This window comes from Drosophila arizonae, chromosome X (assembly GCF_054131065.1).
Source record: "Drosophila arizonae isolate 15081-1271.41 chromosome X, UAZ_ARI_1.0, whole genome shotgun sequence".
NCBI classification, from domain to species: domain Eukaryota; kingdom Metazoa; phylum Arthropoda; class Insecta; order Diptera; family Drosophilidae; genus Drosophila; species Drosophila arizonae.
Window position 1 is genome coordinate 30,371,255 of NC_142927.1, and position 22,721 is coordinate 30,393,975.

At 45.0% G+C, this 22,721-nt stretch overlaps 5 protein-coding genes across 7 annotated transcripts; 2 read left to right on the forward strand and 3 right to left on the reverse strand.

Annotated features, from left to right (window-relative positions):
• Nucleotides 1-241: 241 nt before the first annotated feature.
• On the reverse strand, nucleotides 242-9,391 carry LOC108617780 (uncharacterized). Its single transcript, XM_089475801.1, has one exon. It carries the CDS (start codon nucleotides 6,920-6,922, stop codon nucleotides 5,981-5,983), a length of 942 nt encoding a protein of 313 aa, XP_089331927.1. The 5' UTR covers nucleotides 6,923-9,391; the 3' UTR covers nucleotides 242-5,980.
• On the forward strand, nucleotides 2,326-5,979 carry Smox (Smad on X protein). Its single transcript, XM_089475799.1, has one exon. The coding sequence runs from the start codon at nucleotides 2,326-2,328 to the stop codon at nucleotides 3,811-3,813; it is 1,488 nt and encodes a 495-aa protein (XP_089331925.1). The 3' UTR covers nucleotides 3,814-5,979.
• Nucleotides 9,392-9,517: 126 nt separating the features above from the next.
• Nucleotides 9,518-12,352, reverse strand: LOC108617968 (dynein regulatory complex protein 1 homolog). The gene is made up of 2 exons (XM_089475794.1): nucleotides 12,018-12,352; nucleotides 9,518-11,956 (listed from the first exon to the last, which is right to left on the reverse strand). The coding sequence occupies exon 2, from the start codon at nucleotides 11,881-11,883 to the stop codon at nucleotides 9,613-9,615; it is 2,271 nt and encodes a 756-aa protein (XP_089331920.1). The 5' UTR covers nucleotides 11,884-11,956; nucleotides 12,018-12,352; the 3' UTR covers nucleotides 9,518-9,612.
• Nucleotides 12,353-12,607: 255 nt separating this feature from the next.
• Nucleotides 12,608-14,823, reverse strand: LOC108617972 (uncharacterized). Its single transcript, XM_018013880.2, has one exon. The coding sequence runs from the start codon at nucleotides 14,821-14,823 to the stop codon at nucleotides 12,841-12,843; it is 1,983 nt and encodes a 660-aa protein (XP_017869369.1). The 3' UTR covers nucleotides 12,608-12,840.
• Nucleotides 14,824-15,429: 606 nt separating this feature from the next.
• cyr (cypher) lies at nucleotides 15,430-22,699 on the forward strand. 3 transcript variants are annotated; one of them, XM_018013515.2, is made up of 6 exons: nucleotides 15,430-15,618; nucleotides 16,350-17,242; nucleotides 17,313-17,583; nucleotides 21,314-21,490; nucleotides 21,924-22,068; nucleotides 22,123-22,699. In XM_018013515.2, the coding sequence occupies exons 2-6, from the start codon at nucleotides 16,593-16,595 to the stop codon at nucleotides 22,506-22,508; spliced, it is 1,629 nt and encodes a 542-aa protein (XP_017869004.2). In that variant the 5' UTR covers nucleotides 15,430-15,618; nucleotides 16,350-16,592; the 3' UTR covers nucleotides 22,509-22,699. The 3 variants fall into 3 exon arrangements, with proteins under 3 accessions (XP_017869004.2, XP_089331923.1, XP_089331924.1); XM_089475797.1 differs by lacking the exon at nucleotides 15,430-15,618 and adding an exon at nucleotides 15,673-15,827; XM_089475798.1 differs by lacking the exon at nucleotides 15,430-15,618 and adding an exon at nucleotides 15,852-16,008.
• Nucleotides 22,700-22,721: the final 22 nt, after the last annotated feature.

Here is a 22,721-nt window from a genome sequence, read left to right on the forward strand (position 1 = left end):
TTTTGCCTAATCGATATATTTGGTATCTATCGATAAGCAAAAATACATCGCTCTCGCTGAATACATAATTTCAGACAAAAGAACATACACATTCACGCACACACACATGTACACAGCAGTAGACATAGGCACAGAGGAAAGAAGCACAAGTAGCAGAGGAGAATGCGAATAAGAACTGCGTATATGTATGTGGAAATACAAAACAGTAGACACAACGAACGGTGTGCTTTTTCGGCATAGATCTCACGCCTCAGACGCATTAAAATCATTCAAATAAAACGCACAAGCCAATAAAAATAAAGATAAACAAACCGTTGGCATAAATTGTGATTAAACAGCTGTGAAAGTGGAAAGGGCACTAGAAAAGTAATCATACAGTGCGAAAGGTCAGCAGCAGCAGGAACATTCGCTGTATATAAAACTGTATATGAGTGTGTGTCTGTGTTGCATGTGTATGTGTATCTGTGTCTAGCTGTCACTTTCTTGCGCGCGCATAAGACATACACAAATTGAAATCAGCGACCACCCCTCCCCCATTATCCAGCCAAAGACAAGACTTGACGTACGCGCCCGGTTCCGGTGCAATCGTGCCACCAACGTTGGTCAGTTACCCGTCCTTAGACCCGCCAACAGCACAGCACAACACGGTTGCAATTTCATACATATACAACATATAAAAAAGCAATATACAATCAAAAATAATAAAAGTAGAAGTGGAAGTGCGTGTTGCTGTTTTTGCATTTCCTCTTTAGTTCTGCTGCTCCATCTACAAGATTTATCATTCACATTCAGCTCCAGGCATTTAATGCAGGTGCCGGTGTCAACTTTGCCGTCGTGCCGCTGTTTACATGTGGAAGTTGTTGTACAGGTAATGTTCGTCTCTACATGCATACATACATACAATCCGTAGTTACACTTTTTGCATGCGTTTGCTTCTATATGTATGTTTGTGCTTGTGTGTGTGCGAGTGTCTGTGTGTACTGCTTCTTTTTCAACTTCATTTCATGCCTGTCATTTTCAGCTAATGAGCTGCTGCCAATATATCCAGATGCCAGTAGCTGGGCACACTTAAATAATAAGCTTTGCATCTCTTTATTGGCTAAAAACTACCGTTTAATGTATGACCAAGGAGCAGTTATTTTCGCTGCGTGTACGCACTTTCTTTTTCCCAGTAACAAGTCTATTCATTCACATGCCCCCGCAGCACTAATTAATGGAATTTGAAATATCAAGAAGAGGAAAGGTCTGCAAAACATTTGTGTATGTGTGTGTGTGTGTTTGTGTATATGTTATTGATTTAGTGTTGTAATTATCCTATAGATAAAATTGAATAGTGTTTGTCATAGGGATTCTGTGCTTTATGTCTGGCTTGGAGCTACCTACATACATACGTGTGTATGTATTTGCATATGTGTGTTTGTGTGGTCATTATAGCTGCGTCTGCCTTTGCAGACAAGTGACCTTGGCATAAAACGCCCCCGTGAAATGCTTTGCACAGAGCTTTACTCACACCTTAAGCAGGCACCTATCTCGCGCAGCTATGTACATCGTCGTCAGCTGCTCTAGTTGTTATTGATAAAGAACAAACAGGAATTGTCGGATTGATTATACACGAGTATAATCAATACACCCGTGCGTGTGTATATATTGCGAGTATATATTTGTATGTACATGCATATGTATATAGTAATAGCTATAGCTATAGCTCTGACTTTTACACATACTTGAATAGATGCGTAATTATCACAAACATCATCATATGGGCTCATGATTTTTTTTTTTCTTTTTATCAAGCTTACTGTGGGGAAGTCATAGTAGACGAAATCGCACATACACACATACAGATGCATGCAAATTATCAACTTTTAATTATTTTAGCAGCACGCAAACTCGCACACTTACATACATACAACATAGATACATACGCATAGACCCAAAGTGCGAGGGAGATAGAAAGAAAACTAACTGTTATAAACATTTTTTTTTAGAAACGCTGACAGCAAACAACAACAACAAGCATAACAACAACAATAAAGTGACGCTGTAAAGAATCGAGAACAGCAAAACAAAACGTCAGACATCAGCAAATTACCAGTGTTGACAAACGATAATTGCTGGACGTATCAATTGCAACTGTAAACTGTAAACAGTGCAGCGAAATAGAAGGACCAGACGGAAAAAGCACTGAGATATAAAAGCTAAAAAGTAGCTTCTGGAACCGAGGAGGCGTGGTGGCAGGTGCGCTTATTCAGCGTTAAGCCGGCTTTGTGTGTTGTACGCCTGTACGGGGGAGGGGGGCGCGGTTGAGTGTCCACTGTTCGTGAGATGTTGTCATTCACTCCGCAAGTGGTTAAACGTTTGTTAGCACTCAAAAAGGGCAACGAGGACAATAGTGTCGAGGGCAAGTGGTCGGAGAAGGCCGTCCGGAACCTGGTGAAAAAGATCAAAAAGAATTCGCAAATTGAGGAACTAGAGCGCGCCATATCCACGCAGAATTGCAACACCCGGTGTGTGACTGTGCCGCGCAGCAAACCCGCTGCCACTGGCGAGAGCCTACGCAAGGGTTTACCGCACGTCATCTATTGCCGATTGTGGCGCTGGCCCGATCTCCAGTCGCAGAATGAACTAAAGCCGCTCGAGCACTGCGAATACGCGTTCCATTTGCGAAAGGACGATATCTGCATCAATCCGTATCACTACAAGAAGATCGAGCTGTCGATATTGGTGCCCAAGTCGCTGCCAACGCCCCCCGACTCCATAGTCGACTACCCATTGGACAATCACACACATCAGATACCAAATAATACGGAGTACAATGCTGCAATAATACGCAGCGCCTCGCTCAGTCCGCCACAGTATATGGAATTGGGTGGCAGCAGCAGCAACAGCAGCAGCAACACCACTATCAACTCAACGGCAACGGGCGCCGGTGGCTATCAGCAACAGCAGCAGCAGCAACAGCAGCATCAGCAGCTGCAACAGCAACACTCGCCACTATCCTTTGGCAGCGTGGTAGGAGTCGGCCAGAACTTGCCGCCGGGCAGCTGCAACATGGACTCGCAATCCAGCGTTCTCAGTGTGGGCAGCAGCATACCCAATACGGGCACCCCGCCGCCGGGCTATATGAGCGAGGATGGCGATCCAATTGATCCCAATGATAATATGAATATGTCGCGGCTAACACCGCCCGCCGATGCTGCACCAGTGATGTACCATGAGCCGGCCTTCTGGTGCTCCATATCCTACTATGAGCTAAATACCCGAGTGGGCGAAACCTTTCACGCCTCACAGCCATCAATAACGGTCGACGGCTTCACCGATCCATCCAATTCAGAGCGCTTCTGTTTGGGCCTACTCTCGAACGTGAATCGCAACGAGGTCGTGGAGCAAACGCGTCGCCATATTGGCAAAGGCGTTCGCCTCTATTACATTGGCGGCGAGGTCTTTGCCGAATGCCTGAGCGATTCATCAATATTCGTTCAGAGTCCCAATTGTAATCAGCGTTACGGCTGGCATCCGGCAACTGTCTGCAAAATACCGCCCGGCTGCAATCTAAAGATCTTCAATAATCAAGAGTTTGCCGCCTTGCTATCCCAGTCAGTCTCGCAGGGATTCGAGGCCGTTTATCAGCTAACGCGCATGTGCACCATTCGCATGTCCTTCGTCAAGGGCTGGGGTGCCGAATATCGCCGGCAGACGGTCACTTCCACGCCCTGCTGGATCGAGCTCCATTTGAATGGGCCACTTCAATGGCTTGATCGTGTACTCACCCAAATGGGATCGCCTCGATTGCCCTGCAGCTCCATGTCCTAAGTGTGGCAACAAATTCAAAAACAAAAAGCTCTTTGATTTATGTACATGCAACACAGATCTATATATATATGTATATATATATATACATATATATTTATATATACATGTATATGTAATTTTTTTAATATCTTAAAAAACAGAGCAATTTTAACACAAGAAGTGAGAACGATAATTGATTGTAAAAGAGACACAAAAAGTAAATAAGAAGTCGGTAGCTACCGACTGCCAGATACTCTGTTCCCGGCATCTGGATGGACGTTGCCAAATCTAAATCGATACCGATTTCTATATTTAGCATGTAGCTGCACCGAAAGTCCATGTTATTTTCTCTTCAGAATTGAAAATTGTAATACTTGTACCTTAACTGAACATATAGAAGCAGTAGCGGCGACAGGCGCCAATATTCGAAAGTTTTCCTCTTTGGGAACAGAGTACAAACCCACATTTACAATATACAACGTGAAGCTCATGCAGTTAAAAGAGAACTTTTATATTCTATCTACATATACAACAATCGAGATCATGTATTTTTTTTTTTTTTTTTTTGGTTACGAGCTTAGTGTTTTAGTGTGTAGGAATAGGCAGAGTGGGATGAGATGAGAAGAGACGATGAGACGTGTCAGCAACATTTTTCGATAGGAATGTGCGACTCAAAGTTTTAAACGAGAAATCACTTTTATACACAGTTTCTAGACATAGTGAAAAAGGCGGTGAAGATAAAAACTAAAAGAAAACACAAAAATTATATGATCCTGTTTAACAGTTGGTAAACGTGCATCGCCGACAAAGCGAGAGATTCAAAATTCTTTTTGAAAGAAGAAAAACAAAACGGTGATTTGGGAAACGTTTTTCTAAGATTGGGCAAAGCAAGTGAATAAACAGCGGAAACTGGGATTTTCAAGCTTAAAGCTTACACACACATACAGACATAAATATATACATATATATGAACTATATATATGAGCTATCTTAACACGTCTATAAAAAAAAAAAAAAAAAAAAAAAAAAACAAAATAAAATAAATTTATTTAAAGAGAATTAAAAGATGTCATATTGAATGTTATTCTAACGAATCGATTTTCGCTTATACATACATACATACTTATGTGTGTATGTTTAATTCTTCAATTAACACAAATTTAGCAAAAACGCAAGAAACGCGTTTTTTTTCGTTTTAGTCGTGAAAAAAATAAGCAAGCAAGAAAAAAACTTCAGTAAAATGTGTGCATAGCCAGAAAAAGAAAAGAAAAAACTTTAATTCATAAATACATATGTATGTATATTCAGTTCTAATACGAAAAGCAATTGTAAAAAAAGTTGAAATGTATCTGTAAACTGGATTTTGTCTCTGTATGTATGCTTGGAATATGAAGTTAAACTACTTGCTTTGTATTCATGTTGCAAATGTCATAGAACACTAAATTTGTATTTAAGTTACATTTTAAATTTCGATTTTGTTTCTGTTTCTGTTTCATTTTCATTTCAAATGCAATCGCAAATCACAATTGTGTCAATGTGGCCATGTTGGCTGCAGTACAGAAATGCAAATTATGCAAAAATCATTTTCGAATTAATGCTGCATTTTGTTGTTGCTGTAGGCTGGTTACATTACAATTTGTTTTGTTTTTTGTTTTTTTTCTTTGTTTGGCCTAAGCTGGGCTCTGACAACTGTGAAAGAGTTTGAAGAGGACGAGCGAGCGGTGTTAGTGTCAGTGTGGTCGCTACATACATAAATTGATGCATGCAAACATGCTTATACATACATACATACATACATACATATGTGTGTACATAGATGTATGTGCGTATTTTTGCTAAAACAAATGTTATTTTTAAGATCAACTAAGACAAAAAACATATGAGAAGTAATAGAACACAAAAAATAAGTCAACTGACGCTGAAACTGTAACTGAAAAACTGAGAAACTGAGAAACTGAGTAATCAATATGCGCAAAAGCAAAAGGGCGAGCAACCAATTACCAATACATATTAAAAACAAACAAATATATATACATACATATAATATACATACTTGCAAGAAGATAAATACATACATACATATATTTAAAACAGAACAAATGCAAACAAAACGAAACCATTCAAACAAAAACAATTCTATGTATAAATCGTATATTTAAATAAACCTTACATATATTTTAAAACATATTCAATCGCAGTGAATCTTCAAATGTTGCTTGTAATTCGATTTGCGCAGAAAGCACGAGCCGCACAGCGAGCATCGAAATGGACGCAGCCGCGTGTGCGCAATCTGGTGATGGTTTAGCTCCGAGGAGCTAAAGAAGCGCTTGCCACAGCCCGGATGCAGGCAGGCGAAATCGCGCTGGTTGTAGTGGCGCTTCAAGTGCGTATTCAAATAGCATTGGTCCGTTAGGACGCGTGCGCAAATGGGGCAGGTGAAGCTAAGCGATGCTGTCGAATCAACTTGATCATTGTGCTCGTTCTGATTATCTGTCTCCAGAGTCTTGCCGCTGGCATGGTGCAGCTTCATGTGCATGCGTCGGGCATGTATGGAGTGAAAGGACATGCCGCAGCTGGGCTCGCTGCAGCCGTAGGGCTTTTCGCCCGTGTGCAGTCGCCGGTGCACTGCCAAATAGTTGGCGAAGCGAAATCCCTTGCCGCAAATATCGCACTCGTACGGCCGCTTGTCCGTGTGCGTGACGGAATGGATGCGCAGCTTGTTCAGCTGCCGGAAGCCCTTGCCGCACACCTCACACACGTGCGGCCGCTCGTCCGTGTGCGTCATCCGGTGGATGCGTAGGCCGTACGCATCGCTGAAGCTGCGCCCGCACAGATCACAAATGTTGTTCGCTTGTCGCTTGGTGGGCGTGGCGCGCTTCGACTTTGGCTTAATCGGCTGTGGCGGCGGCTGCAAAGAGTCGCCGTGTGTGAGAGCCGGTTGCACTGCAGCATCGTTAGTTCCACTAACCAGCTGCAGCAGGTCCAGCTCGGCTGCAGAGGGCAGCAGCAGCTCGCGGCTGGCATCCAGGTCATCCAGTTGCCCGAACAGCTGAACATCTTCGGTCAGGCAGGAGTCGTAGCTGTCATCTGGCTCCAGCTCACGGTTCAGCTGCTGCTCGGGCTGTCGCATGTTTACCAAGTGGCTTGGCCACCAAGCTCCAAGATCCGTCGAGCGTCGAGCGTTGAGCGTCGCTTCCTATTACGTTATGTCTTCAGGCCCGATAAGATTACGTTTTACTGGTTCGACTACAATAAATGCAGAGGCAACAACAGCAAAGTACAACCTGTTGCCGCTTGTACCTGGGCACAAGCGTCGTGTCGGCTCCGGTTGCCGGTTCTTTTTCTATTATATTATTATTTAGTTTGTATCGCAGTGCTCCCAGCGAAGCAATAAAGCAAAAACAAGAACCCAAACAACAACAACAAAGAGCCGGACGCTAAATGCAACTGTTGTAGTTTGATTCCGTTTGCACTTTAAACATTTGCTCGTTGCCGCGCACTTTGAACCACTCCGGACTACCTGGGCCGAGCAGTCGTACCGGGCCGCCACTCAGTATACGCCCTCATGAAGTACTGCGCGAATACATACACTGTATTTGTACATATAAATAATATTGGTAATACAGGTCTTCAGTTGACGGCTGCCCCGCCGCACCCGCCCCAGCTCCTCCAGCTAAACAGAACTTTATCGACATGTGCACGGCTCACGGTCGCAGATAACACTGTGCAACAGAACTTTGAACATGGATAATATCGACATACAAGTGTATGTAAATACATACGTAATACGTATGTATGTACATATGTACATACATACCAGCGCTACACAAATGTGTGCGTGTAGTTATTAGGCAATTAGTCATGGTCTTGTATCAATAGTTTGTACATTGCGATCGGAAGGTATTTGTTGACCTCGACATTAGGCTAAATGAGTTGATCAAGTTTTTATGGTCTTTTACATAATTGGAATTAAAAATGCAATTCTCGATTTTCTATAATCAATTGGAAAATAAGTAAGGGCGGCTTAAGGCCTAAGCAAAGTAGATCAAATCTTCGATCTTCATATGTACATACATATGTATGTATGTATGTACATACAATACAATACAATACAAGCGTAAAACTAGTACAAAATTTTAAACTTTATTTTATTAAGTATGAATGCAATATTTGAAGAGTACGGTCATAGAAGTCAGTGTAAAATTTAGAAAAAAGAGTGCATTCAAACATTATATACTTTAAAAAAATTAAATAAATTAATAAAAGAAATGAAATAGAAGTTACTTAGATTCTAGGTATATCGAGTCAAAACTGGCCTTAAGCTACTTTAAGGGCATGGTCAATTGAGTATTCAATTAGAATTTTATATGATTTTCAAAAATATTGATCGTTGATCTTCACGCAAGCCTGAAATGAAAGAGAAAGAATGATTTTCCCGAGATCTAGTCATATCGCGTCAACAACAAGAGTTAAGCTAGCCTAAACGTTTGTATATTCAATTGAATCATATCAGGTTTTCTATGTTGCACAGTGTAATAGGTGGAGTAAAGGTGACATTGAAGTAGTTCATCCAAACCCCAAGCACAATTGGGGCCGCTTGCCATGCAGCTGCGTATGGGCCGACAGGCAGCACGATCTAAAGCGAGCTAGCAATACAATTGAAGCATTTATAGAAAGATCGTCCTCGCTTTCTCTCTCTCTCTCTTTCATTAGTTTCGATCGAGCACCTAGCATAATCTTAAGCACTTTTGTTTTACTCGGCTTCCGTATTCAAATCTATGCTCTTCATAAGCATGACAGCCCATAAGCCCTACTGCGATCGAAAGAGATGGCCACTTAACTATCTGCTAATTGCTTTGTCAATGAGCCCATAGAACTAATGCTAATACAGTTGACTCTCGTTTTTTGGTTTGAAGTTTTTGAGAGAAAATAAATTAAACTTCGAATCATTAAGGGTTTTTATATAACTGCTGGTACTCTACATATTCGTAATGTACTTATTTTCAAAATAATGAATCTTTGAAAAGAACTCATTTGTTTCGATGCATATTTATTGCTGCTGCCCAGACTTTTCAATAATTTTTTAAGGACTTAAAGTGCCTGGGCTGTTTTATCAGTTTCGTTGTGTAGATAAAAGCCCATGCCTTTGGACACAGGGGAGTCCAAAATTTAAATTCAAAGTTCTTACTAACAAGAAACTTACTTAAGCCAAGAAACTTCGCTTTGAATTGTCAGTGTTTGACCATATGAGCACGAATTACCACGTTTTAGCAATGATTTTTTAGCTCGAGCTACTGAGTGCATAAAAATGTATGGGAATAATTCGAAAAATAAAGAGAATTCGTAGGGGACTCGTAATGAGAGGTTCGAAATATCGAAGGTTTGAAATAACTAGAGTCCACCGTACTATGAATTGATTTCGTAAATGGGCATACATACATATGTTTGCATACATGTACATATTTCTGAGAACAGTTGTATCCATACGCATGTATGTACAGACATTTGAGAGAACAGTTGCATACATGCATATTAGAGAACAGCTGTCAATTCACACATACATACATACATATGTATGAATGCACAAACAGCAATACAGAGCAATTAAGGAATACATATGTCTGCATCACATAAAATGGGAAATTTTGCATCAGATCCATTTGGAGAAGGATACATTGTTGTTGGCATAATTGGCAAAAAATTATGGAATAAGGATAGATTTGGATTTTTCATACAACTGAATTTTATGGCGCTCTGGCAAAAAGTTAAATCATATTAATACATAGTCGACATATGCATATGGTAAGGAAGTGGAAGCGGCTAGACTTTGAACTTCTGTAGCAGATGGCGCAACTCGCGATTCTGGCGACGCAGGAAGACCACCTCGGCATCGTACTGGACGCGCATCTTGAGCACCTCGACATAGTGATTGAGTCCGTGCTCCAGTGTCTTCCAGAGATGGGTCTTTGAGTCGGGAAAGATGTTGGTGAACTGTCGCCAAAAGATTTGGATTTCCTTGTCACTGAACCGAATCAACTCCGTCTCCAGACTGCTCTCCGAGGAGCTGCCATAGATCTGTTTGTGCTTCTGCTTAGTGTACAGATTCATGGCGTGCAGCACAAGGGCTGGCTCCATGACAAGGTAATGGTTTGTGCATTTGTCCCTGTTGCTACGGCCACGGACTAGAAATGACTTGTTATCGTGTCTGCCCTTCAGCAGAGCCTGATCCGGGAGGTTGATGTCGCCCAGCTTGAGCGAGCGCGACTCCTTCTGATCCTTCAGAAACACCTCTGCACACTTCGTCGGGCTAAGACCCCCCGGCTGGCAGGTGGGGCAGTACGTGTATGGCTCAAAGACCTTGGTCAGCTCTAGAACGTGGTCCAAGTTGCGAATACGCAGCGCTGCGAAGATGTTGTCGACCCGCACCATTGTCTGCTCCCTCTCCGAATAGGGCTTGAGTATCTTTAGCAAGCGCTCCTCGATCAGGAATCCGCCGCGATCGGCCAGCTTGCGCAGTATGTTGCGCATGAGACGCGCTGACTCGGGCGGTAGCTCCTTCATGGGGCCGCGACGCTTCCCATCGCCGTCGCCGGTATCATAGCCAGAGCCGCCGTACTGCTTGGGCAGCTTGCCAAAGCGGCGCTCGATGCGATCCATGGCGTTGAAAGCGCGCTTCTCGATCGGCTTGTTAATGTTGTCGATGTAGATGTTGGGCCGCTTCCACGGCATCACCAGCTGCTGCTCGTGCAGTATGCGGTCGATCTCAAAGATGCGCGTCAACAGCCCGGTGATCTCATCGTAGTTGATGTTCCACACGCGATTGAACTTCTCCCGGTTAATGTTGCGTGTGTGCATGGCCTTCGCTTCCATATCGCTGATGCTGCCGTGCAGCTGCTGGATCTCAGTGGTCAGCTTCATGATGGTGCGCCGACCGCTGTGGTAGATCTGCTTGTAGTTGCGCCTGGTGCGGGCCACCGCCTCGTAAAGGCGCGCCACACGACGCTTCTGCTGATTCGTGATGATTGTGTTCTCGTCGTTGCGCCGCTGCAACACCTGGTAGTTGTAGTCCAGTTTCTCGGAATTCATTAGCACGTTGTCGCGCGTGCGTCGCAGCTCCAGCTCGAGGCGTTCGCACTCCTTCTCAAGGCGCACGCGCGTCTGCTTGGTGAGCTCGTCCTGCGAGTCCTGCAGCAGTTGCAGCTGCAGCGTGTAGAACTGCTCGCGCACGCGCACCAGCTTCGACTTCTCCTCGAAGTTGGTGTTCAGAGCGTTGAAGAAGTTGTGCCACTTCTCGTCGGCCATCAGCGAAAAGGCGTGACGCTCGTCCTCGACGGTGTTGCGCAACAGTTCCAAATGATGTTTATATGACTCCTTCAGTGTCTCCACCTGGTTGTCGATGCGCTCGACCAGGCAGCAGAGGTCCGCCGCCTGGCGTTGTCTGTCGAACTCGTATTTGGTGTTCATGCGATCGATCTCTTGCTGGCAGGCTGCAATCATCTGGTCCTTGCGGTCCATTATAGCGCCGATGCGCTTTTTTTGCTCCTCGATCTTGTCCCAGAGCAGCATCGGCTCATTGATCTCGTTCAGCTCGCTCCAGCGCGCTTTGATATTTTCAAACTTGGCCATTGCCTCGATGTTCTCGCTATCCAACATCCTCTTCATATCCTTCTGCTGCGAGGCCTCGTATATGCGACGATTCAGCTCGCGTCTTTCGTTCGCCACACGGATATTAGTCACCAGCTCGTTTCCAAAGCGCACCAGCTGGCCCAGGCGGGTGCTCGACAGCTTTAGCTGTTGATCGATTTTGTTCATCTGGCTCATGGCGCGCTCTGAGAATCCTTTTGGCGTATCCCGCTGGACCTGGCGGACGCGCTGCACAATATTTTGCCTACGCTCATCTAGTATGCGGATCGGCTTGTCGCACTTCTGATTGACCACAAGCGAGTCGATGTGGGCCTGAAAGGATTCCCAGCTGTCAACCTCAACGGGCTCAGCAACTTCCGGCTCCGACTCCGGCTCGTCTTCGACATCCGCATCGGCATCTGCATCAGTGTTTGCGTTTTCCTGCTCGACATCCTCTTCGTTATCCATGTTCGAGATATATATGAATATTTACTTGCACGTGTGTATGGAGCAAACGAATTTCGGCAGTTAACTGCTGCTGCTGTTGGAAAACCAAATTTCAATTGAATTTCAAGCGAGTGTTTTGAAACCTGAATTGTTGCCTGGGCCGGCTGCTATGATGAGGGCTTGATCGATATGGTTGCCATGAAACGCCATTGTGACTGTTATTTCCAACAATTTGTTTCCCAAGGCTAAGCATTTTGATATGAGAGAAAAGTTTACGCAAGAAATGTTCATGAAAATTGCACAAATTGAACCAAAGTTTGTTTGTGTGCGCTCAGCGCGTACGTGCGTTCGATGCCAGTTGCTGCAATTAGGGTGACCATTCGTTCGATACCAATTAGAATGGGAACAGTTGTGTACACATGCTGTCTCGCTCACTCGAGCACGCCCAAATACCATATTTTAATGAATGTTGATGTCATCCCCATGAATTACATACTGCCTGTACGTACGTACATATACATACATATATATATATATGCATATTACGTATTTATTTGAAATAATTAATCTGAAGCAAATATGACAATTATCCGGATCACCACTAACTGCTACGACAATCGACTATCAATCACAATCGAGCCTGAAATTTGATGTCTGCAATAAATACACCTCTGCGTGCCCTGGGTTGCATTTGTCTTTGCTAATTGTCTTTCGTTCATATCCCCACTGAAAATATGTTAGAAAATTTGAAAAAACTAGCAATCAATTGCGCTTTATTGGATCATAATACACGATCATAGTTGTGGAATTGTAAAAAGTACACACACACGAACACACTTACACGCACATGTACGTATGCATGTGTCTATTTTTATCTATATTTACAATGTGGTTTCCCAAGGATCTGGCCCGCTGCGGAGGGCGCGGAGAGAGGTGAACGGGTCTGGCCGCCTGACTGGCTGGCAAGCTCAAGTTAGCTCAGTTGTCCTCAGTCTCCAACGTGATTTCATAAATTAACTCGTCCTCGTTGTACTCGTGACCAGCCTGTTGCTGGTGCTGCTGCTGCGTCTGATGGTCGAGGGCTGGATCCAAGTACTCCTCGTCATCGTTGAGAATCTCCTCAGAGTGATCTTCTTCATCGTCGGCCACCTGCTCGACCAGTAAGCCATCATCGTCGTAGCTGCTTGGATCATACTGCTGCGCATATGGCTGTTGGTCCTCCACCTCGCCGTGCAGGAAATTGCCGTTAACCGTTTCGTAAATGGTTTCGTCATCCCGTGGCTGATCTTCATCGGCCACTGCGCCGCCAATGATGCCGTCGACGCCATCCACGCCGCTCGCCTCAGTGGACTCAACGAGCAGACCGGCATCCTCGTCATATTCCTCCTCCAGCATGCCCGCCAGCTCATTGCATTCGTCCATGGTGTCGCCGTCTTCGTTGGAGGTTCGACCCTGGGCCTGGTTGACGAGTCGACGGGTATTGCTACGGCACTGTATAGAGCGCTTATGCGCGTCGAAGTAGTTGATGTCGGTGAACTCCTCCTGGCACAGATGACACACGTACGTGTCTTGGTTCAGGTGCATCTCCTTGCGATGCCGCGCCATCTTGTGCGCATCCCGGCACTGCATGCCGCAGAAGGGGCACTTGAGCATCCGCCGCTTGCCCATGTGCACGTTGCGTATGTGCTCTTGCAGCGAGAAGTTCTTATAGTAAGCCTTCTGGCAGTGCTCGCACTGGAACCGTCGCTTCTTCTCGTGCGTCGCCTCTCGGTGCCGCTTCAGCTGGGTGTTCTGGGCGAAGGTCTTGCCGCACATCTCGCAGATGTGCTCCTTCTTGAGATGCCGCCGCTGGTTGTGCACATGCAGATCCTGCTTAGTGGAGAAATAAAGCTTGCAGGGCTCGCACACGTACGGCCGGATGCCCATGTGGCGTCGGGCATGGCCAGCCAAGTACTTACAATCGCGATAGGTCTCGGTACAGTAGATGCAGGCGTAGCGATTGGTACCGGGCACCATGTGCGTCTTCTGATGCTTGGACAGCTTAGATTTGTGCATGACGTCGGGACAGATGCCGCACTCCACCGGCAGCTTCTCGTCGTGCACGCTGCCAATCATCGAGAACTCCACAATGGGCGTGCCATCCTCGTCGAAGTCCACGATGGTGGCAATAAGCTCGTCGAACAGCATATACCGTCGGGGTCCCTTGAACTGATCGAGCATCTTTTCACTAGGCTTTGCCAGTGGTGCAGGCTCCTCGACTTCCTGTACATCGGCTACATGCGCTATCTCCTCGAAGGAGGCATCGATAGCCACATGGTCAACATGACTGCGTGCGGAGCTATGTGGACTTGACTTTGATTTATTCCGACTTGGAGCTGGGGACAGTGCCGTTGTCGTTGTTGTGGTGGACTTCGTCGTCGTTGTATTCGTCGTCGTCGTCGTCATCGACTCCAGCTTTATTGCCACAGATTCTGATAGGGGTGAGGTTGACTGCACGTAGTTCCACCCAAAGCTCTGCTGATCCTGTATGTGCACGTCGTCCTCATATTGTTCATACTGTTCGTACTGCTCCTCCACGGGCAGTTGCCCATCGTCTTCCTCCTCCTCCTCTTCGACCAGATCGTCCACATCCTCTGGCAATTGCTCCTCCCCCATATACTGTACATCGTCGAATTGACCATCTCTTGGCTCACGCAAGAGATCCGCACAATTGACCAGCTGTTGATGCAAGTGCGCATTGTCAAGTAGCAATTGGCCCCCCGTACCGTCATCATTGACCAAAAGGAATTCCTCATTTTTGAAATCTCTTCCCACATCCACGGAATCCAAAACCACATAGTGATTGCCGTCGGCATCAGCATCGTCGTCGTCGCAGCCCCCGCCGTCATTCTGTTCAGAGTACTCAGATTTTATTGGCATTACGAATTCAATAATTTCTGACATATCGATGTTTAGGTTCATCGGACTCTGATTACAACTTTTTATTTTGACAATTTACTTCTTTTTTTTTTTGCTCTCTATTAACTTATTTAGCCGCTCGCTTGTATTTACCGTGTGGCATTAGTGATTAGTGATGAAAAAATGCTGGTGTGACATCTGTCGATGTGTTGTGGAGGCCGGCAGATTAGTGTGTATGCGATACTTGGTAGCTGCTATCGTATAACAGTAAATACTGGTTCAGTTTGATTAGTACAAGAAGCAATAGAACTAAAAGAAAACATTTCTATTATAACTTTTAAATTGTCCACATTTTAACTGTTACATAAATATATTACAACTGCACTAAGCAAATCTGAAATATTTTTCGTAGACGCCAACTATATCGATATATTTTCAACTTCCTCAAATTTCACTTTCACGAGTTGGCAGCTTCGAGCATTTAACAATCGATATGCCTGTTTGGCGCCTTAATAACTGCGCTTGCGTAGCGACGACGGTTACGACCGCTTCTTCTTCTTCACAGCTTTATCATCACTTTGCGGTTAGCCAACTTCTTGGCCTCCCAATTTCACATACATGCTGCATTTCGTTGGCGCTCGGGGCTTATTTGATTTGCACACTTGGTAGCGTGCGTTTCGGTCAGAGCTTAGTAGTTGCTGCCGCTGCCAGCCGTTTATTTTGTTTTGTTTTTGTTTTCGTCGTGTGAAGCGCGCGCATGCGTTGTTTACCGTTAGCAAAAAATTTTTTTAATTTTTTTTAAACTTGCGGTTTTTGTGCAGTGCTCATACAGAAATTTTGTAATTGGCGCGATATTGTGTAAGCATTATAAAATTTTGACATAAATGTATATTTCTATTAATTTTGATGTTTGCTGTGAAAATTTGCTTTAAATGCTTTCATCAAACACATTTCATAAAAATATTTGGAAATTTTTGTGGTAAAAGTGTAAAGTGACAACAAAAAGGATATGCCTAAAGCATATTTGACATTTGTTTCTTTGTGCCGTGCTTACTGTGTTGGTCAAGGTGAAGCGAAGGGCTTGCAGACCTTTTACCAAAAATATGCATTTTTGTATTTTACTTTCAAACTTGGCTAGTTAATTGTGAAGATTACAAGCAGCAGCAACAGGGGCAACATAATATGGCACAGCAAATAAATAAGTAAACAAAGCAAGAGCAACAACAACAACAACTATGGCAATAAAGAGTAAGATGAACAACTGAAATCAAATAGGATTACGCAAAGTTTGATGTTGATGTTGATTTAAGTTTTTATTTGCTTATTTTAACGTATTTATTTAGTGGCTGCTGCAATCGCTGGACATATTATTTGATTTGCTTTGTGTTGTTTTGTTTAGTTTTGATTTGATTTGATTTGATTTGAATGCAAACTTGACCCACTTACGAATTGGCCAATTGGCCGCAGTTGAACATCTCTCTGCACTCGCATCGCATCGCGCGCGCGTGTGTGTGTGTGTGTGTTTGTGTGTTGGCCTTAATTTGCTGCCGTCTGCCGTCTTAGTAATGCATAGGAATTTTCATTTTCAGTTGCTTAGGCCTGATCGCCAGGTCGGTGGACTCGATTCTCGCGACGGGGCCAATTAGAAGAAGAGGCGACTAGCTGCAAGCAGCCAGCAGTCGACAACTATCAACTATCAACCGGCAGGTGCAACTACAGGTGTGGTGTGTTTGGCCAACGGCAAACGGCAAACGGCAAACGCGACCAAGTGGCATCATTTGCGGTTGCAGTTGCCCGCGTCGGGCGCAACGGGAAATTGGAAAATCGGAAACATGTTCTTGCGGCGTCGCCAGCTACAACCAGAGCCACAGCCCCAGCCCCAGCCCCAGCCCCAGCCGCAGCCGCAGCTGAAGCCACAACTGAAGCCACAGTTGCTTTCCTCTCTTATCTGGCAGATGCATCGACAAGTGCATTTAGTGTGTCATGCTGGCTGGGCAACCAGAACGGCAATTGCACTGGGCGTGTTTCTCTTGGCAGTCGCAACACCTGTCGCTGCAGCAGTCGCCACTTCAGCTGACGCCGCTACCGCCACCGCCTCAGCCACCGCCCCCGCCCCCTCCGCCTCTTCCTCCACCCCCACCTCTATGCGAATCCAGACATTGCAGGTGAATTGCACGCGTGAGCTGCTGGAGATGCAGCTCACACTAAGCCGGGCGTTCCGTGGCCTGCTCTACGCCAAGGACTTCCCGCTGGAGTGTCGGTCGCGCGGTCAGGACGCTACGCACATCGCGCTGCGGCTGCCCACCTCGGGCTGTGGTGTGCGCGCCGAGCCGCTGCCCGACGGCGGCATGGAGTACACCGTGCGGATCATGCTCCAGACGGAGCAGAAGCTACGCCAGAGCACGGACATCCTGCGCACCGTGCGCTGCCAGCTGCCGGCGAAGGCGATGGGCATGCCGCTGCCGCTGCACGGCCGAGATCGGTAATTGGAAACCAATTTCCCAACTGCTCATCCCCTTCTTCTACTCTTCTACTCTTCCACTCTCTTGCAGCAATGCGCGCATGCGCGCCCTGGCCGCAGCTGCATCGGCGGCCGCAGCACAGACGCATCTCATGGACACGCCGCGCGTGCGCATCTGGCTGGAGCTGGGCGGTCCCAATGGCTCGGGCTCCGTGGAGGTGGGCATGGCCACCACCCTGACCGTGCGCGCGATTGTGCCGGGCACGATTGGAGTGCGCGTCGTCGACTGCGCTGCTCTGGATGGCCTGGGTGAGTCGACGCAGCAGCTGCTCGACGCCCGCGGCTGTCCCATCGACGAACAGGTGAGATGACAATTAATTAATTAATCATAATTTTAAATGCTTTCATTGCCGCGGCTGCGGCTGCTGCTGCTGCTGGTGTTGTCTATTTTCGTGTATGCGATTAATTTCTGCTGCCCATCGATTTGATTGGCTAACTTTCATTTCTGCGAAAGTGATTCGAGCTTTGATATTTCTGATCAGATTAGCGTCGCCACTGCCACAGAAATCGCCAGCTCCAGCTCCAATGTTGTGCAATTGGCTTCTATGGTGGCGTGCATCATTAAATGTAACGGTTATTACAGCACACCGACGTCAGCAGCGACGTCGGCAGCAGCTAGTCAAAAATGTAAACTGTTAGACATAATTACGCGCGCATCGTTAGAACAGTTGGCGTTCGCGCTTGCCCAGCCAAGCAGCTTAGCGGCCATTAAGCAAGCAGCTGCTGCTCTGCCCACGAAACAGTTCTTCAGTTCTTCTTGAGTAAATTAGGAGGTCACAACAATTAGCCAACAGTTGTGGATTGTATGTATATACATACGCGCATGCACACATACATATCTATCTTGACATGCCTTCTGCCTGGGCAGTAGCCGAGCCGCGGCACTAGCAATAGCAATAGCAATAGCAATAGCAATGCCAAAGCTAAAGGCATTTGCATTTGATCGCTGGCGTCGTCGCAGCTTTGTGCACATGTCATGCCATTAAATGGGTCAAACAAATCTTCTGCCAGTGCCACCACTGCCACCACTGCTGCTGCTGCTGCTGCTGCTGTTGGCCATTATGTGAGGTGCTGGCAAGAAAAATCTCACGGCTTAATTTTTATTTTTATTTTATTTTAACGGACAGGGGCAAAGCCAGCAGACAAAAAACAACAACAACAAAAAAACATTTGCATTTTATGTTTGTTTTATTGTTCCATCACAATGCTAAAAAACATCAGTCCCCCACCTGCCGGCCCTGCCCCACCTGCCCCGCTTAGTGGTATAAGTTCGTTGTCTTCCGTTTTAGCAGATTTTCATTTTCTTTCACATTTAGTTGCTTTTCTTCTTCTTCATCTTCTTGTATTCATATTACGCGCGCATGTGTGTGTGTGTCTGTGTGTGCAAATAATTTATGCACCCGCCCAGCTCTGTCTTGGATTATTTATTTGATTCACAAATGTCTTCTAGGTCGCGCAGAGCTCCGCTAAAAAGTGAAATAGAACAGTTTCTGATCAGAATCTGACCTACATAATAAATATGCATTGTGTGTGTGTGTGTTTGCGTATGTGTGTATGTGAACTTAGAGCAAGAATGCGTTTGGCCTGAAAGTGTTCTTTGTTATTGAATAGACACATTTTGTATATTTTCCTTTTACTCTATTTCACTGTCATGATTTAGTATTATTAGAACAACTGTAATAAGCTGTACTTCCCATATGCATATAACAACACACTTGAGTATTCCTGATAAACAACAGTAGCAAAGGCCACTAAGTATCAATTTGCAATTATTCACTATTAAATTTCTTATTGAATCGAGCACTGGCGCAACACATAAATTCCATTGAATTTCTGGTGGTATAGATAACGGTACAAGAATTGAAATATTCTTCTAAATTTGTGTATTATAGAATTGTATCCAATTAGCTTTCGATATTTTGACATCAGAAATATGCGAGCAAACTGCTTAGCACTGATAATAACGATTGCAATGATAATATAAGACATCTGAATATGCGCTCATTAAATCTCTTCTTTTGTGTATAAGACGCCAAAAATATGCAAACTTATTGAAAAGTGATTGAGGCACGCGCCAGTCCTGAGGTTGATGCTATTACTGCTGTCTTGGTCTCATTCACGCATTCACATTGGCGACAGCAATGGCAATACAAGACATCGAAATTATGCGCATTTTAAGCTCTTATATTTCTGTTACGACTAACAGCGCCAGTCCTGCGAGCAGCTTTGTTCGCCCAAATAGGCGAACATATTGAAAAGCAATTTCTGATTAGGCTGGCAACGCTAGCACTGCAAACAGTTGTTCTTGTTGTTGTTGTTGGCTTAGTGATGACATAACAAATTTGAATATGCGGCCATGCTGTAAGCTCTTCTATTGTTGATTATAAGACAGCCTAATAGGCGATAATATCGAACAGCCATTCAAGCTCTTATATTTATGATTATGCTTCCCTGAGCAGCATCTGCTGTTGTTGTTTCATTCATTAAATATATGTATACGTATGTATGTATGGACATAAGTACGTACTTGTGATTTATACAAGACATTTGAATATGCGGACATATTATGTCCTGCAGCGCGCTTAATACATAGATTCATGTTTGAACTCATTTGAACTTCCGTTGCAAACAGAGTTTATATTTGTTTGCTTATTGTTGTAATTGTTTCAAGTTTCTCTCATAGACAGACACACGCACGAGGGAGCACACGTGCTTGAGGTATGTAAATTGAAATGCGATAGCGGCGTCTCTATGTGTGTGTGTGTGTGTGTGTGCTGCAAGTACAAGTGGCAGTGCAACAACAATGGCAATGGCGTAAATCACATGAGTCTGTAATTTCAGACACACATCGATACACAGACACATGCAGGTGTGCATATATGCTGCAATATGGCTAGCTAATAAACACACACACATACACAGCGAGCTGTAGAGCATTGTTGTTGTCCGTGAACTTGGCTTATGGCTTTTGTTACCGTTGCTCGCAACGGAAGTGGCCAAATAATGCACGTCTCAGAGAAAGAGAGAGGGAGAGTGAGGGAGAGGGATTGAGGTGTCACTGCCATTGCCAGTGATGTGTGTTCGTGTCGGCAGCGACAAGACAACAATTGTATAAGAGCCGGCCATAAACAGAGCTCGCACTTGAACCGAGGTCAATCAGAACTGGTTCGGTTTGTCGACAGTTATGCATTATCTAAGCGCTTACTTCTAATTCCCTGATGATACTTTCAATTTCAGCAGTTACCTCATGGTATATAGCACAGCTAAGCACAAGTAAGCCGGCTAATACGCCGGGTCAACGCACCCAAATAAAATTCTGCGCGATGCGTTTTCTTTGAACTCAACCCATTGTCAGCGGCATTAACATCGCAGTCTGGTCTAATGCGAACAAATTTTCATGTAATTTAAATTCAAATTATTAAAATCCAGACCGTTAGCTCAGCTTTAGTTTCGACTATTTTCGAATCATCTAAATTCACATTGAGGCTAACGGTAAATGCTATTTATTCTTAGTACATGCAAGTCCGCCCGACTACCTCATGCTCGCCTCTAAGACCCTTTGACAAGCCGTAAAGACTTGTCTTAGCTCAGCGAGCAGCGCAAAGTAATGCGGCTTCAACTTTAACTTTAGGCTAAAGCGGTTTTTGAGTTTAGTGGGCGTGACTCCGAAATTGTTGTTGAGCTATGAGCAAATTGAGGGATCAACATTATAAAGTTATTGTTTACAGCAATCTCAATTGCATTTTCGCTTCTTTTTTTGTGGTCACTTTAAAGTTGATTTATAATAATGTACTCTAATATGTACTCAATGCATTTGCTAATTTCAACAAGACATAAACAAAAAACAAAGCAACAAAATGCCTTTTATATATGAATTTGTATAAACTGTTCCTACAAAGTAAGCCTGTTATAGCAAATCAATAATCACAAATATTTTTGTAAAATACTACACTATATACATATACATATGTATATCCTACTACTTTTTTTACTAAATATGTATATGTATTCATTATTTTTATATTCGTTTAGGTAATGCCGGCATTGCATACGAGCTTGAAGCCCGCCGAGGAAGGGTGGTCCAAGCAGCATGAGGAAGATCTGGTCGAGCGCACGTTTATGGCCACATTCGCCGCCTTCAAGTTTCCTGATCGCGAGCGACTGCACGTGAGCTGCGGCGTACAGCTCTGCAGAGGGAAGTGCCCAAACGTGAGTAAAGCACAGACAATATATGCATATGCACGTATGTATGTACATCCGTCCGCACAATCTATAAAGATATTTGTGTAGCTATGCAAAATTAGCTAAGGCAGCAAACAAGGCATTCCAAATGCATTTGAATTAATTGCAATGAAAACGAAAGTGTTGCGGTTGCCGTTGCTGCTGCTGCTGCTGCTGCTCGCGATTTGGCTGGTGTCTTGCTAGGCTGTGTGTGCAGCGGAGCGTATACTTAATGTGTGTAAGGCGCCAGTAATTAATGTGGTTATTGCACCGAAATGCACTCAACTGCAGCACGCAGTAGGACTCAACAGCAGCTAGCACCAAGCACCAGCAGCAGCATAAGCAGCAGCAGCAGCAGCAGCAGCAGCAGCAATTGCCCAAAAATAATGTCCACGTCAAGTGAAATGAAATCTTTCCACAGCTGAATTGTCGCCTCGCCGAGCAGCAACTGCAGCTGAACGGGGATCAGCACCTGGCGCGCATCGAGGTGTTCAACTCGTTGGCCGTGACTGCGCCGCAGATCGAAGTGGATCGCCTGCGCTACGACCGTCGCTACAACATGAGTGGTGAGTGCCATCCGAATCGAGCCTGATTGAAGCTGATGAGAAATGTCTTTGCAGTGGAGGACTATGTGCCGCACGTGCGTCCTCTGGTGGGCGAGGGCACGCTCTGTCTGTCCATTTCGAAGCTGGCCATCTCGTTCTGCATACTGGGCTCCATCTTTCTGATCGCCGTGGTTGTGGCCATCTTCTCGCTGATCCGCACTCGGCGACGCCAGCAGGGGCGTGGCTCGGCCCTGGGCCTGGGCATGGGCTTGTCCGGCACTGGCACGGCTACTGGCAGCACGTCGAACAACAGCAGCAGCCGGCTACATCGCGCCGAAATATGCACCTCCATGTTCTCCTCCAGCAGCGAGTCGGCCCAGTCCGGCCCACGCTTTGGCGGCAAGTTTCTAATGCCATTGCCGTACTATCCAACCACTCTGCCCTATGGCCGTGTCTATTGAGGGTGTGAAAACGTAAAAATTCATTGCAAAGTTTTATCTCTATTCAGGCGTATTTTGGTAGAACAATTCTATAGACTGATGTGGCTTCAATCTCAATTATGCAATTCGTTTAACGAATTCTCAACGAAAATACCAAAATAATTTATAACGGCTCACATAAATAAATATATGCATACGTATATATACATATATATATATATATTTAGTGGAAGG